This window comes from Bufo gargarizans, chromosome 9 (assembly GCF_014858855.1).
Source record: "Bufo gargarizans isolate SCDJY-AF-19 chromosome 9, ASM1485885v1, whole genome shotgun sequence".
NCBI classification, from domain to species: Eukaryota; Metazoa; Chordata; class Amphibia; order Anura; family Bufonidae; genus Bufo; species Bufo gargarizans.
In genome coordinates, this window is record NC_058088.1 from 88,060,409 (window position 1) to 88,076,593 (window position 16,185).

Sequence of the window (16,185 nt, forward strand, 5' to 3'; positions counted from 1 at the left end):
CTGTATGAGGATGAGCAATCACTACGGTGATCGTTCATCCTCATACAGAGTCATTGGTTGCAGGCAGTCTATCCCTGTTTAATGATTTTAGGTGCCAGACGATAGGTGCGATCACCCGGTGAACCATTGCATGCCTCGTCATAAATTAAGAGCATTCTCCTGTCTGTTTGCCCATAGTTGTCATAGATTTCAGTAATCATTAACACTAGAAACCGCCCTATATGATGATAATTCTATCAAGTTTGTTGGTCCATCCCACACCATGTCCTCACACGCTCCCTTTTTGGAAATTGGTGAGGGCAGCGTAAAAAATTGTGACTTTTTTATGCCAGTTTTCTGGCATTGAGCCTTCATAAATGACCCCATGTGTGTTGATCTTTTCACACTGTGTTTCACAAGGACCTTTCAAAAGGGGTATTACTTCACCTATGTAGGAGAGCTTAACCTCTATTTTGAGTCTTGAGGAACCCTTGAGTGGCAGCCTAGGAAACACCAGGTTACCGACAACTAGAAATGATCACTGGCCTTTGACCCTTGAAGGGAGTTTTGTTGCAGAGAGTTAGAGAATGATCAGGAGCCCTCTTTTTTAGATACTAGGTTATATACCTGTACTTGCCATTGCTTGGGTGTACATCTATCTACATATATTATTAAGACAAGAAATTCCACAGCACATCCAGTTGTAAAAAGTAAAAAAAGACGGCTTTATTCACCAGACACGCGTGTCTGGTGAATAAAGCCGTCTTTTTTTACTTTTTACAACTGGATGTGCTGTGGAATTTCTTGTCTTTATATTGTTGGAGGTGGATCGCCTCCTCAGCCGCTGGCACTCCAACCGTACCGTCCAGACAGCTGTGCTGCCCACATCCTTCTATCTATACATATATTATTAGTTACAAATGCTTTTTCTTACCTAGAAATACTCATTGCTGTCTTTGGCGCAGTTAGAATTTTTTTTCAGATAGCTTATTATATATTTTATATTGTTGTGTATTGTTGACCAAACCTGCCATTCTCGCTAGATTCAGCCAACAGTTTAAGGGCTCATGCATACGACAGTATGTATTTTGCAGTCCGCAAAGCACGGATCCGCAAATAATATGGATGGCGTTGGTGTGCATTCTGTATTTTGCAGAACGGAATAGCTGGCCTCTAATAGAACGGCCCTATCCTTGTCAGTAATGCGGACAATAATAGGACATGTTCTATTTTTTGATAAACTGACATAAGGAAACGGAATGCACATGGAGTAACTTCGTTGTTTTTTTTTTTTTGCGGACCCATTGAAATGATTGGTTTCGCAAATGGTTAAAAAAAAAAAACATGTATGGGGAGCTCCCGAGTCTCCAATGACAGATGTTGTCAGCGGAGAGAAAGATCAGGCGAAATAAATATTGTCGCCTGCTCTTTTTGTTCTCCCGGGACATAAGCTGGCAGCGGCTTTCTCCTGTGTCCCCATTAAATACACATACACGTTTAGCCTAGCTGAAGCTGAGAGGAAGTTGGGATGAATTGCTGATCATTCCGCCAACAGCTATTGAATGTGTATGGCTGCCCCATTACTTTAGTCATGCCTGCAAACTTAGCAAAACCTGCTACTCCCCCGGTGCCCACCTCTTTGCACCTGTTTTGCGAGTGCCCCGCTGCATAGAGTACAAAGATAAACTGTTTGTTACAACCAATCACATCACAGCTTGCATTTTACTACAGCGCTTCTCAATGTGCCTCTACCCGCGTGTTGTCAGAAAATAAGATCACTTGTGATTCAGAGAGGATATGGCCTAACATGTCTAACATGTCTAAAAGATAAACTGCTTGTGGCTCATAGCAACCAATGATGCAGCATGCATTTTATACACTAATGTAACTGTAGCTGCCTCTCATTTCCCCTGCATTTCAGCCTGTCTCTCATCTCCCTACTGTTTGTTGCCCATACCAGCTAATCACAGCATAGCTTTCATTTTTGCCCATATCAAACAATCACAACACATGTTTTATTTTACTACAGCGGTTCTTACAATCCTGTAGACCTATGTTTACCAACCTGTGGCTCTCCATTTCTTACAAAACAGCAACTCCCATCATGCCCTGATGACTGCAGACACAGCTGAAATCTGTGCCGTGCTTGCTTGCTATGGGCAGCAAACAGTGTGTCAGTACATGCAGGGAGATGAGAGGCAGACTGAAATGCAGGGGAGATGAGAAGCAGTGCTTCAACAGTTACAGCTATGTATATATTTTAATGCATGCTGCATCGAAAACACATTCCTTTATTAGAACCTTCCAGAACCATGTCGGCTGGACTTGACAACTCCCAGTATTTTAAGTTAGATCATAAAGAGAGTATATGTGCCAGGTTTGGTTGAGATCCATCAAGGCGCTTAGGAGCCTGTTAAGAACAAACAAAAAACGTTCACTTTAATATATATATCTTCCATTATGTTTGAAGAGATTCCCTAGTGCTGCTCCTTCTAGCTATATGCATCAAATGTACTCTAGACAGAATGCACTCAATTTGGATTGTGGAGGGTGTTATCGAGGCACTACTAGAGCCTGTTAGGTTATAGATGTCTAATAAATGCAGATCCACCTCTGGGACCCACTCCTATTTCCAGATTGGTGGGTCCCTCACCCCATCCCACTTGGTGGGACAGTAACTGGCTGTGGAATATAGGCAGAGAATGGATGGCTCTCTCCATCCACGGAAACCGCTGAGCTATGAAGCGATGAATGGATAGAGCAACGCACATATGCAGTCAGCTCTCCATTCATTGTCCACCTGCATGCTGCGACCAGCAGCTGCCTCATCAGGCAGAAAGTAGGTCAGAGGACCTATGTACTGGACATAGGTGGCATCCACATCTATCACACATAGGCCATATCTGGTGTCTAAAATGGGAATACCCCTTTAACTGCTAGCATTGTATCGATTTTCTTGTGTAAACTGCACCTGACTCAGGATTAGTTCTTCTGCATATCTTAGAATATACACCCACCAAATAATATGTGTACCAACCTAGTGATATTCACAGGTATTGTGCTAGAAATGATAACATTTAACTCCATTCTCCGGCTGTGTTCTGCATGTGTACGAGCTGCCACTAGAGGGTGCTGTGTACTAAAACATGTTTTACTTCTTTGTTTTGTTTTTTGAAAAACAGGATTTTTTTTTGTCCATAGCATTTGAATATACACAGAAATATACATACTTTCTTTCCCAAGCAATCAAATAAAAAGTTTTGTGTATGCGATAGTATTTGTATATTAAACAGTAGAAAAAAATACACAACTAAATGGTATTTAGTTTATGATTTTTTTTTTGTCATCCTACTGATTTGGATACATCTATAGCAGGGATCAGCAACCTTCAGCACTCCAGCTGTTGTGAAACTACAACTCCCAGCATGCTCCTTTCACTTTTGTGGGAGCTCAGAGAACAGCCAGGCAAGTGTGCATGATGGGAGATGTAGTTTAACACCTGAAGTCCCGGAGGTTGCTGATCCCTGATCTATAGTATAAGATAGGTTTATTATTATAGGTGATGTATGATGACTTCACAATTGTTATGCTATTTGCGCTGATAAATGAATGAAATGTAGCTGATTGAGACTGCAAATATAGGTATAACTGCATGGTTCATAATTTCCTGACAGTCCAGTGAATCCCATAAGATGCAGGAATGAGTAAGGTTTGTAGGAATAAGTCTAACTGAAGGCAATGGCCTAGATAAACCCTGGTCATCTCTGTTTGCACCCTTTTGTTCCTGCCGCACCCTCCTCTCCAGAAAAGGTTTGATATCTGTCTGGTTTTCCTGGTTGTCAAGGGAACAGCACAGTTTTTTTCTCTATAATGTCCATATGCACTGGATGCTGCCCAGTGCTATATGTATGAAAAGTAAACATTTTACAGAGGTCTCGTTGTGTTATAAATTCTTTTGTCCTTCATGTTCTGATTCTCTGAATACAGTTGCATGTGTCACTCCGGTTGCCATGGCTACATTTGGTGATAATTGAGTTTATTTTGCTTGTACTTAAAATGCTTGTGATGTGCTACTTCAGACGTTATGTATTGTATGCTTGTGTATCAGTATAGACCAGAAGAGAAATTGTACTACCGTGCATCCTTTACACAGTGGTGCTTGAAAGTTTGTGAAACCTTCAGAAGTTTCTATATTTGACCTAAAACTACATAAGATTTTCACTCAAGTCTTAAAAGTAAATAAAGATAACCAAATCCAACAAATGAGTCGAAAATATTAGAATTCATCTAATGTGAGTAGTAAAAGTATGTGAACCTTTGCTTTCAGTAACTGCAACTAAATGTTTCCGTTAATTGTTGATTAGTCCTGCACATCAGCTTGGTGGAATTTTAGCCCATTCCTCTCTACAAAAAAAGCTGTAACTCTGATATATTGGTGGGTTTCCTCGCTTCAAGGTCCTTCCACAACATTTCTATTGAATTCAATTATAAAGTGTACATGAGTTTAAAAGAAAAATGTGCATAATGGCTCTGCTTCTTTGTACAATCTTAACTGTGAGGAGCAGTTATGTTTTGGCTTCCCTAATGTTTTTTTCAGTCATATTGTTCCCTGTTTTAGCTGCACAGCTAAATGCATTTCTCTCAGAAGCAAGGGTTGTCTCTCTTCTGTGGAATCTGCCAGCAATGAACTGCTGTGATGTCAGTTCCCTTGCTTCCCACTATGTTTTTTTTCCAGCTCTGGAGCTCACAGAACTTATAAGGAGCGGAGGGAGGGGGAATCACACTTACAGACAAACTGGAGACTCCTATAATCTTCAAAATCTGTGTACAATCTCAGCTAGCTCTGATGTGCCGCACTTCCTCTCAGCCATCTTCTAAATCTTAGTTAGCAGGAAGGATCTTGCTTGACAACAGGCAGTGGACTCCAACATACGGATGTAGTAGGGTGAAGACTCATGATTTATGAGATGTGCTAACTAAACTAAAGTTAACTAAACGCGTTAAGCAATTGCTTTTCAATGGCTTTTGTTTCAAGATAACGCGATGAGATAATGACATTTTAGTTAAGGGTTTGAGTGTTACCCCTGCTACATCTGTAGGTGGATATGAGACCCCGAGTGGTCATGACTTTACAGCTTTTTTGAGGTGGACGAAGGCATATTTTTTAAATGAAGTGATTTAGAAATGTTAAACCATTCTCTATTAAATAAAATTGTGTGAAAGTACAGTGACTTTTTAAGGTCAGTACTATTACTTGGCCGTTTCAAATCTTTAACTTTTTTGCTTCTTATTCTATGGTAGAACCACTTGCATGTTTAGGGTCGTTGTCTTGCTGCATGACCCCATAAGCCCTGCTTATTACTACTGATAATGCACAATATTAAGTGGTGGCAAATGACAATCCCAACATAGCAGATATTTCAATTATAGCAAAGATTTTTAGGTTGAAAGGAATAATATGTTACTGGACTTTGCATGATGCCTGATTCATTTCATAAACTGTACATATCCTTGTGTGGATCAGAATTGGAAGGATGCCTTTAGTGTGTTCCTAGGTTCTGCTGTGCCAGAGGTAAGGGGTCACAATCTGATTCTGCGGTGCTTTGACATACTTATTATTAATCATCTGCATTCAAGCTGAGATCTCTGGAGGATGGCTTTGTAAGATTTCCCAGTCGAAACCATTAATCTTTTCTCATATAGTTTACCTTCCTTTAGTAATACACTCACACCCTTTCTGTTCCCAAGAATTAGCGTTTCAATCAATAGGCTTTTGTTGTATGCACATTAGAAGGTTAATTGGTAACCAGGTTACTGAATGATCTATTCTCGTGTAATTGTCGATATCTAGCCTCGTACTGCTGCGAATTCCACAAACATATAACGGAATGGCGTCTGACAAGGTGAGAAGCCATGTATTACTCGTCCACAAGCCCTGCAATCATTTAGTACATACACACTGGGGTTTGCCCTATTTTTGAATGTATTCCAAATCTGGATTGCCCTTTACAGGAATGCAGGGTTATAACCCACCGTATTCTTCGAATCCTTAGTGTGTAGTCTATTACATTTTATAAGTTAAAATTCATGTTCACAGAACCCTGCAGGGCAGTCCTGTCCTTCCTCAGCCGCACTACGCAAGAACCAGCATAGGTTTACGTCCTTGTGCGGCCAGCTCATACTTGCATATTTTGCAAAAAATACGTAGGGGAAGATGAACTCATACAGATATATTGATTTTTAACATTTGTGTTCCGTAACGTAGCTATTAAAGAAAATAAGAATCACATCAAAGAAAAGCATACAGTCCTCTTTCAAATGCAGTATAAGGATGTGCATAGAAATACATGCTTGTAATATAAAGGAGTTTCTTTCTAAACCCATGGAGTGATTAAACGTGTTGTCTGGTTTAGAAAACCCATTTTCAGATGTCACGTTATGTTATTCTGAGTTAAAGGGGTATTCCAGGACTTCACTATTGATGGCCTATCCTCAGGATAGGCCATCAGAATCTCATCAGCGTGAGTCCATCACCCTGTTCTGAAGTAACTCAGTCCTGATTTAGTGGACAAAGCTGATTACTGCAACTTTTCTCCCATTGAAGGGCAACAGTAAGCAGCTTCATCCACAACAATGTGGAGCTGTGTAGTTTGCTCTTCAGGAGCAGCTGATTGGCTCGGTTGGGAGGTCTCGAACCCCCCACCAGTGAGATAGTGATGAGTAAGAGCCTGAACAACTGCTTTAAAGTGGATCTGTTATCAGGCTATGCTGTTCTGTGTATTGGCAGCCTAGTATGGGGACAGGTCCGCTTTCCTTTTAGCTAAGATGACACAAAATATATTGTGCCGTTTGACTAATAGGATCGTTAAAACAATATATGAGACACATAGTTTATATTTGTATTCATGATGTATTCTTAGTTATTCTTAATTATTCAGTTAACAAAACGGGAGAAAGTTTTTGTGCCATTTTGGCCAATAGGAGAGTGGACCGTTTTGATTACACATTCCCTTTAACATAGGGGGAGTCATTTCCCTGTTCAAAACCATTACCTATTAAGCCTGATTGGTAAAAGCTTAAAGGTGGTTTCAAGTTTCAGGAGGAAACCAGGCAACCCCCCAGGACCCTCCTGAAATAAAGAACAGTAAGTACTTACCTCCCAGATTCTGTGCAGCTTCTCTGGTTCTCCCAACTGGGATTTGTTTATCCATCTGCAGCAGCGCCGTCATGTCGACCACTTGTGACTTCTGCAGCCAATCATTGGCCTCAGTGGTGAACCTGATGAGGCTAGTCATTGGCTGCAGCTTTCACGTGTCATTGACAGAACGTCATTGTTGCAACTGGGTAAATAGATCCTGGCCAGGAGAACCAGAGCAGCTGCGCAGAATCTGTGAACCTGTTCTTTATTTCAGGAAGATCCTGGGAGTTGTCTGGTTTCTGAAAGACCAGTTGGATCCTGCTATTGTCTTTTGGGAGAAATATATAAAAAATCTGGAGCAGTGTTTAGCCCTAAATATCACAAGAAAACAATGAAATGTATGTGTAATTCACATCCCATTTGCCTAATTTTCAATTTCCAACTGTGCATTGGTGCAAAAATATGGATGCAGGTGCTTTGGACTGATGAGTCAAAATGTAAAATATTTGACTGTAACAGAGGGCAGTTTGTTTGCAAAAGGACTAGAAAGTGGTGCAATAATTGTCTGCAGGAAACAGAAGCATAGTGAGGTCCCAAGCAAATTTGGGGCTGCATTTCGGAAAACAAAGTTGGTGATTTGGTAAGGATTAATGGTTTCCCCAATACAGAGAAATGCAGGCAGATACTTACCCATCATGCATTACCATCAGGGAGGCTCCAGGTTTATTCTGCAGCAAGACAATGACCCCCAAACATGCAGCCAATGTCATTAAGAAGATCTTTAGTGTGAAGAAGAACAAGGAGTCCTGGAAGTGATGATATGGCCCCCACGGAGCCCTGATCTCAGCATTATCAAGTTTGTCTGGGATTACATGAAGGGACAGAAGGATTTGAGCAAGCCTACATCCACAGAAGAGCTGTGGTTAGTCCTCCAAGATGTTTGGAAGAACCTCCCTGCTGAGATCCTTTAAAAACCATGTGCAAGTGTACCTAGAAGAACTGATGCTGTTCTGAAAGCAAAAGGTGGTCACACCTTTCTCTTTTTCATTTTTTGAATTGACAAAAATAAACTATTAACACTTGCATTTTTTTTTAAGCATTCTTACTTTGTAGTATTTTTTCTACACTTTTGCAGAAGTGATAAACTTATAGAGTTTTAGCACACATTTATTGATAATTATTCCAACATCATCAGAATCATATGGAAATACGTATCTATCCTATATACGGATGTAGAAGTGTGATCTGCTTTGTAAAGGGAGGTAACTGCAAAGCCCTTATAGTGGTAACATTGACTCCCCTAGCTTATTTGGAGACATTAAAGGGACAGTTACCACCAGGCTAAGGGGTTCCTTCAAGTGTAACAGCTGCAGTAATGCTGTAAAAAAACCAAATGTATGGGTTTAAAGTATCCTTTGATATCATTTTTAAATTGTAGTACAGATCGTCTTGTCTATGTCATTCAGTGTAATTAGTGCCGGATCAGATCGTTGAGAAGACATATTAATTATCCGATGTCTGACGTCTTGAATCCAGGTAACTGCAGCATGTCTGCTTCCTCCAAACATACTTCTAAATGCCCGCAGAGGGAACTAGGGTAGCTTGCAAGTTTTGGGATTAGAGAAGGTTACTGAACCCACGAGGGAGATTGGTGATGTAAGATATGCAATAGGGAGGTTTATAGGCTTCTTAATTTAGAGACCAGAGCCCCCGGGCATTGAACTTGTGTACTGACTTAATGTGTATTTATTAAACCGCCCTCTGAGTATCCTTGAAGTGATATTAATAACCAGGTAATGCTGAACATATAGGAGTTTTTTCTGCATACCGTATGAGCGTGTAACTGCTTTTATAACTATTCTATGGTAAATAAAGAGTTAATCCATCGCACTTTACTAATAACAGTATCCTGCACATGTTAAGGGGGAAGTGATGTGGTTTTAAAATGTTTGTGTTCAGTATGAAAGACAGAAGCTATGAGAAACGAAGATACTATTTGTCTGTAACGCGAAAGCATCTTTTGTGGATATTTAAAGATATATTTGAGTGCTGGAGAACTTTGAAGAGTCTATTTGAAACCCCCCCACAATGAACAATTTTGAATTCTAAGCAAGTAGTTAATAATGGTCAGGCAGGATGATGGCCGATGGACACAGGCCTATGCAAAGAGAATGTGAGAGGAACAATTGCTACAGCAGTCTTTCCTCCAATATACTGTACAGTTCTTCGGCAGCACATCCCTGATTGCACAAGGAGATGTGCTGCCCGATAATCTGGCATCTTTCTTCCTGATGAAGAGCCAACACACCTCTGATCAACGGCATGATTATACTGGCCAATTATCAGAAACAATTGTTCCTATGAACGCTTGTTCCTGAGAAGCTTTAGGTCTGATTGGGCCCTAAAATTCCTAAGAGCATCAGTTGCCTGACTTGTGGAAAACTGTAGTCCCTAAACACAGAGCGTAATATTTATTATTAAAGGGCATCTGTCAGCAGATTTGTACCCATGACACTGGCTGACCAGTTACATGTGCTATTGGCAGCTGAAGATGTCTTTATTGGTCCCATGTTCATATGTGCCCGCATTGCTGAGAAAAATATTTTAATATATGCAAATGAGCCTCTAGGACCAAAGGGGGCGTCACCATTACACATAGAGACTCTGCTCTCTCTGCAATTGCCGCACCCTCTGCACTTTTATTGACAGGACCAGGCAGTGTAAATGTCACCATGCCTGGCCCTGTCAATCAAAGTGTAGAGGGCATGACAGTTTCTAAGAGAGCTAAGACTCTAGGTGTAACGGAAATGCCCCCGTTGCTCCTTTTGCATTTGCATATATTAAAACATTATTTTCCTCAGCAATGCGGGCACATATGAACATGGGACCAAGATGCCTTCAGCTGTCGAGCGCACATGTAACAGGTCAGTCAGTTTCAATCTTGTCACACAGTTCTGTCAGTCCTTCTTCACATCAGCTGGAATCTCAGATAAAAGCATGGATTTACATGTTAGATCTTTTATGCTCATAGATTGGCTACATCATTTATTAATCTCTGCCATTTCTGATTCCATTATTACATTTGTTAGGAGCTGCAAAGACGCTGCAATACCCTCATATCACTTATAGAAAAGGAAAACCTGGAAATTGAAGAAAAGGAAAGAGCAGAGAAAAAGAAAAAGACACCAAAGTCTTCGGTAAATATAAAGAAACATATTGTCTACACGAGACAGTATACTAATCAATTAAAAATTGTTTATAAAAGTTGTAATCAAATTATGATTGGGAAAGCAATCATGCCTATTAAAGGGGTTGTCTGAGATTGTGATATCGATAGTCTATCCTCAGATCAGTGGGGGTCCGATCCCTGCTAAACAGCTTTCTGAAGAGTGTCCCAGCCTCTTCCTAGGCCAGTAAAGTCACTTTTATCGTTCACATGGCTTAGGCATCGACCTGTCCCATTCAAGTGAACGGGTCTGAGCTGCAATAACAAGCACAGTCGCCATATAGCGTATGGCACTGTGCTTGGTTAGCTGTGAGGAGGCTGCAGGACTCACAGGAGCGCCGTGGCCATCAGCAGGGATGCCAGGAGTCGGACCCCCACCGATTAGTTAGTGATGACCTATCTCAAAGAGAGGCCATCAATGTCACAATCTCGGACAAACTGTTACATTTTCTTTTAGGCTGGATGCGCACATGCGGCCTGTAATGCAGTTTTGGTTCAGTTTTTCATGTAGTTTTTTTTAGCCGAACACAGAAGTACCGTAGTTTTACATAAAACACAGAAAGAAGGGTGTGTGAAGAAGACCTTAATCAGGATTCTCAAATGCAGTTTTTAAATCACAGTGGTGGATACACCAACAAGAAGTTATTCTTAGCACTGATTCAGCCTTTGGTTAAAAAAAGAATTTGCACCTAAAACTGAATATGTAGAAAAGGTAAGTTAAAATCAGGACACACACACAATAGCAAGGGTTGGCTGATGATACTCAGAGGTCATTATTAATGTAAGCACCAACTTTGGAGTTACTTTAACCTATTAGGGAATTGGATTACGATTACGGATCATATCGGATACATTTATCAAAATGGCAATAGCGATTTTTCAACAAAAAACCTTGAAAAAGATGAAGAATCATATGATCCTAGGAGGTGAACATTTTTCAGACCATTTTTTTTTAAACTGACAGTGCAGTTTTTTTTTTAAAGAGGATGTTCATTACCACCAGCAGCCACACGTTTACCCATAGCCATGTATGGGTAATGTTACCATTACTTTAAGGTTACTAATACTGGCTCAGTGTTTCATACAGTCCTAGGAGAGCCCAGAATGTCATCCAAAGCTTTTTATGGCAATGGCAATTTTGATTTGGGTTTAATTTTTTCTTCGATTTAGCCAAATCTAATTTCAAGAAATTTGCTCATTACGAATTATGAGCTATTCTGTAATGTACTTACGCTTGGGGTAGTAAGAACAGTGGCTGAATAAAACTCAAATGCCCCAATTGACTGCTTACCTGGCAATTAGCATATTCTGTATTCAGTAATTGGAAGGGGCAGTAGGGGTGTTGTGGTGTCATGGTGACCTCCTCTGCAGTCACCATCCACACAGTTCAGGCTTCATAAATGACAGATGCAGGGACTTTGAATTAGGGTCTATGGATACATAATATGGTGCCCTTAGGCTGCATGCACACATGTGCAGATTTGCCTTGTGGAATTTTTCTGCAGCCCATCCGCATTGTTATATTGTAGCATTAAAGGGGTTGTGCCTCCATCTACTTTTCACTCTAAAGTTTATCTTCAAGTACTCTAGCTCACATTTCTCCTTGGATTTTTTTTATTTTTTTCCATTTATTATATTTTTTTCAAATTTACCTCATTTGCAGTTTTCTTTTTCCCCCATGCTTGAATCCTACTTCCTGGTTAGTCATTTTGACTGCTGTCCCATCATGCCTTAAGGCAGTTAGATGTGTCCTGACTTCAGCAGGATATGTGACACTAACAAGTTCATTTTGTACCGCCACATATTCAAAATGCTCTGTGTAACTGGATATATAACAGACACCGTTTGTCCATGATTTGTTACAGCAAAATTCATCCTTCTGCATGTCTATTACCTATCTGTCTGTCCATCCATTCAATGTAACTTACACTGCATATAGAGGAGTGATTATTGAAGGGAAGGAAAAGAAGCGCTGTGAGCATGTGCGTCCTGTTTTATAAGGCTCCACTACGGGACTTAACCAACAGCTACTGAGAATCAGAACTGCTTTGCCACAGGGTGCAGTGGTAGGCTTATATCTGTAGAATAAGGCAGTTCTGATAGATGGTGGCATTTAGCTGGATGCATTTATATTAGTAGCACAACTCCTTTAAAAATCAATGGCATTTTCAAAATATCATGTACTGTTTATGTTGTGGAACATTTCAATGCATACTGAACTAGTGATGAGCGGCAGGTGTCATATTCGAATTTGCAATATTTCGTGAATATTTGGTAGAATATTCGTTGAATATTTGCAAATTCGAATATTCGTTATATTCTACGATTTTTTTACTCGAAAAATCGGCAAGGTAATGATCGTGTAATATGCAAATTTCCGTAATGCAAATTTTTATAGCGAATATTAAAAAAATACGAATATAGAGCAATTTAGCTAATATAGAGCAATTTCGCAAATATTTTGACTATAGTGATATATATTCGCAATTTCGAATATTCAATTTTTTTTTTATCAGTACACATGATCCCTCCCTGCTTCTAGCTTGTGGGCCAATGAGAAGGCTGCAGTATATTTGACTTTAGGAGTAGTGTTGTTTGCGAATTTTTGTAATGTGAACTTTTATTGCGAATTTTTCAACTTACAACTATTAGACAAAGAAGATTATAGCACTATATTAGCTAAATTGCTCTATATTCGTTTTGTTTTTTTCGAATATTCGCTATATTGCTATAACTTAGTTTTTTTCGAATATTCATAATATTCGAAAACAAGAATATATAGCAATATAGCGAATATTTGAAAAAAACGAATATAGAGAAATTGTCACGAGGGTGTCGAGAGCCACGCCTGACTCCGTTGTACCCGGGGTCAGGAGGTCGCAGCGGTTGGCTGCACGCTCTATGTCAGATAGGGAAGTTTCCTTATTGTAGCTTTCTGGGTTTGCTTTACAAGCCCTTTTGGCTCACTCAGGGATCCGTAGCTCCTTCTCTCCGCTGTTCCTTGTCCAGCACTCCAAATCCTCCTTATATTCCCCTCTCACACTTCTCTGGTTGCCAGATATAGAGCTTCCTGCCTGGACATCTATTCTGACCCACTGGAGCTGTGTTGCTGCGTTCTCTGAGTGTTGCCTTAGAACGCTACCCTCCGGATCCCTGTTGGACCTTTGTGGACATTGTTGCCGTCCACCTGGGTGTTTGTGTTTGTCTGTGTTTGTCTGTCCTCTCCCTGGTGTTTCCCTCTTAGTGCAGTGGTGAGGACTAGCGATCCCACCGGCCCGTTCATTATCTAGGGCTCATTTCAGGGAAAGCCAGGGTTTAGGCACGTGATCGCCGCACGGGTGAGGAACCCGTCTAGGGACGTCAGGGCAGGCAGGTGCCAGCTGCAAGGTGAGTTAGGGGTCACCACCTTTCCCTCTCCCTTGGGCAGGGCTTTCCCTGTTTTCCTCCCCGTGTGTGTTGCCGGTCATTACATTATATCTGGCAACCAGAGAAGTGTGAGAGGGGAATATAAGGAGGATTTGGAGTGCTGGACAAGGAACAGCGGAGAGAAGGAGCTACGGATCCCTGAGTGAGCCAAAAGGGCTTGTAAAGCAAACCCAGAAAGCTACAATAAGGAAACTTCCCTATCTGACATAGAGCGTGCAGCCAACCGCTGCGACCTCCTGACCCCGGGTACAACGGAGTCAGGCGTGGCTCTCGACACCCTCGTGACAGAAATTTAGCTAATATAGTGCTATAATCTTTTTATAGTTGTAATTTTTTTCCAATGTGAACTTCAGATGAGAAAAAAATGACAACTATTAGACAAAGAAGATTATAGCACTATATTAGCTAAATTGCTCTATATTCGTTTTTTTTCGAATATTTGCTATATATTCTTCTTTTAGAATATTATGAATATTCGAAAAAACAAAGTTATAGCAATATAGCAAATATTCGAAAAAAAAAAAGAATATAGAGCAATTTAGCTTATATAGTGCTATAATCTTCTTTATCTAATAGTTGTAAGTTGAAAAATTCGCAATAAAAGTTTGCATTACAAAAATTTGCAAACAACACTACACTAAAGTCAAATATACTGCATCCTTCTCATTGGCCCACAAGCTAGAAGCAGGGAGGGATCATGTGTACTGATTTAAAAAAAATTGAATATTCGAAATTGCGAATATATATCACTATAGTCGAAATATTCACGAATTTTCGAAGTACCTATATTTGCGATAAAATTTGAATATTCGTGATCAACCCTATACTGAACTGTCGTCAGGGATTTATGATCCGCGTCATATCAATTTATGTTGCAGATCTCTGCACATTTCATGCACAAATTTCCCATTGACTTTAACGGGAAAGCTATTTTCTATATGAAATCCACAAGATTAGGTTTTTATGTGGTTTACATGATTTTATTTGGATATACACTAAGATCTGCAAGTCCTAAATTAAAAAACTATGTAATCACCTCCCTTGGTGATTCCTGGGCTCCTTTGCCTTGTCCCATGCCATGCTTTGTACAGCTCAGCCTGCTGTGATGATGTCTTGTCCCACGTGATACATCAGCTGAAACTGGTATAGGACCAGGCAAGGGAGCTCCATAAGCACCAGGGGAGGTGAGTATTCTGTTTTTTAAATTTTTTTCAATATTCTTTTTATTCGCTGCTTACCTGTTTTCCGTAGGCAAAATCTTCACAAATGTGGACTTGTACTTGCATAAATCTTTGCAACCTCATGAAGGGAGTAATTCTGGTAATAGGTTAGGGATTTGTTTGTAATGTTTAAAAGAGTCAGCTTGCCAAAGGGGAACACATTAAAGCCATGGATAGACATGTTTTCAGGGCACAGCCATAATGATATATATTTTTTTCTTTTCTTCTAGGCGGCTAAAAGAAAGGCAGATGCAGCATCAGACTCTGTAAAGAAGGATACAAAGAAAGCCAGGTCTTAAGTCTCAAGGAAAGCTGTGTCACCGATATAAGACTGCCATTTCTGTACTCCTAAGGTATAACAATTTCTCACGTGAAGTTAACACCCAATGGTTGTGCATTTCCATAACTTCCCAGTTACAGTTACATGTGTATATTTTTCAATGTCTACCTTAAAAATACGTACTATTATATTTTATGCTTCCCAGTATTTACATCTTCCGTATTTTGTGAAAATCATACATTTCATATTACAGCAGTCCTTATTTTAAGCAAGTGCAGAGGGTTTTAGCTTTTGTATGTTTTATACTGTATGCAGTGGCTTTGAAATAAAAACCAAAATCAGATTTATTTCAGCTTTTTTTTCCCGCATGTTGTTGGACCTCAAGACTACTAGTGTATAGCGAACAGTTCAAACCATTGCCAAATTCCATGACAGTAAAATGAAAGGTCGAAAGCACAGTAAGAATTCCCTGCTTATGCGTCACAGTATACATGCGCTTCGGTATATTCATGAAGTAGTATTGCGGGTATATTGTGAAATGCCTGAGTAAAACAATATACTGGAAAAACAAAATTTTTGCTAACCCAGATTTGATTTCGACAGCATTAGTATATTTTCACAGGTGCTATAATTAGTACAGCACTCCTTAAAATGACAGTATTAATTCCAGGAATAATCATTGTAACTTTGAAAATATTGTACCGTACGTTGAGACAATAATTGTAAATTGAAAATTTGTAATTGGTTCTAAGGCTCCCCAAATGTCAGTGCAAAATAAGAAAAAAGGAAGATTAAAGCAGATCCTGTTTATATCAAGAGATCCAATGTACTGTTAGGGTCCATTCACACATCCGCATTTTGCAGACCGCACATCGCCGACACTTAATAGAAAATGCCTAATCTTGTCTGCAATTGC

The 16,185-nt window shown here is 39.9% G+C and overlaps 1 protein-coding gene across 2 annotated transcripts in view; it reads left to right on the forward strand.

Annotated features, from left to right (window-relative positions):
• The window catches only part of SMARCA1 (SWI/SNF related, matrix associated, actin dependent regulator of chromatin, subfamily a, member 1), a 177,436-nt gene extending 161,820 nt beyond the window's left edge, over positions 1 to 15,616 (forward strand). For both annotated transcript variants that reach the window (XM_044306187.1, XM_044306186.1), the window contains exons 23-24: positions 10,207 to 10,314; positions 15,220 to 15,616. In XM_044306187.1, the coding sequence (XP_044162122.1) occupies positions 10,207 to 10,314; positions 15,220 to 15,288 (177 nt within the window). In that variant the 3' untranslated portion in view covers positions 15,289 to 15,616. The remainder of the gene's footprint in view (positions 1 to 10,206; positions 10,315 to 15,219) is intronic.
• The last annotated feature ends 569 nt before the right edge of the window (positions 15,617 to 16,185 follow it).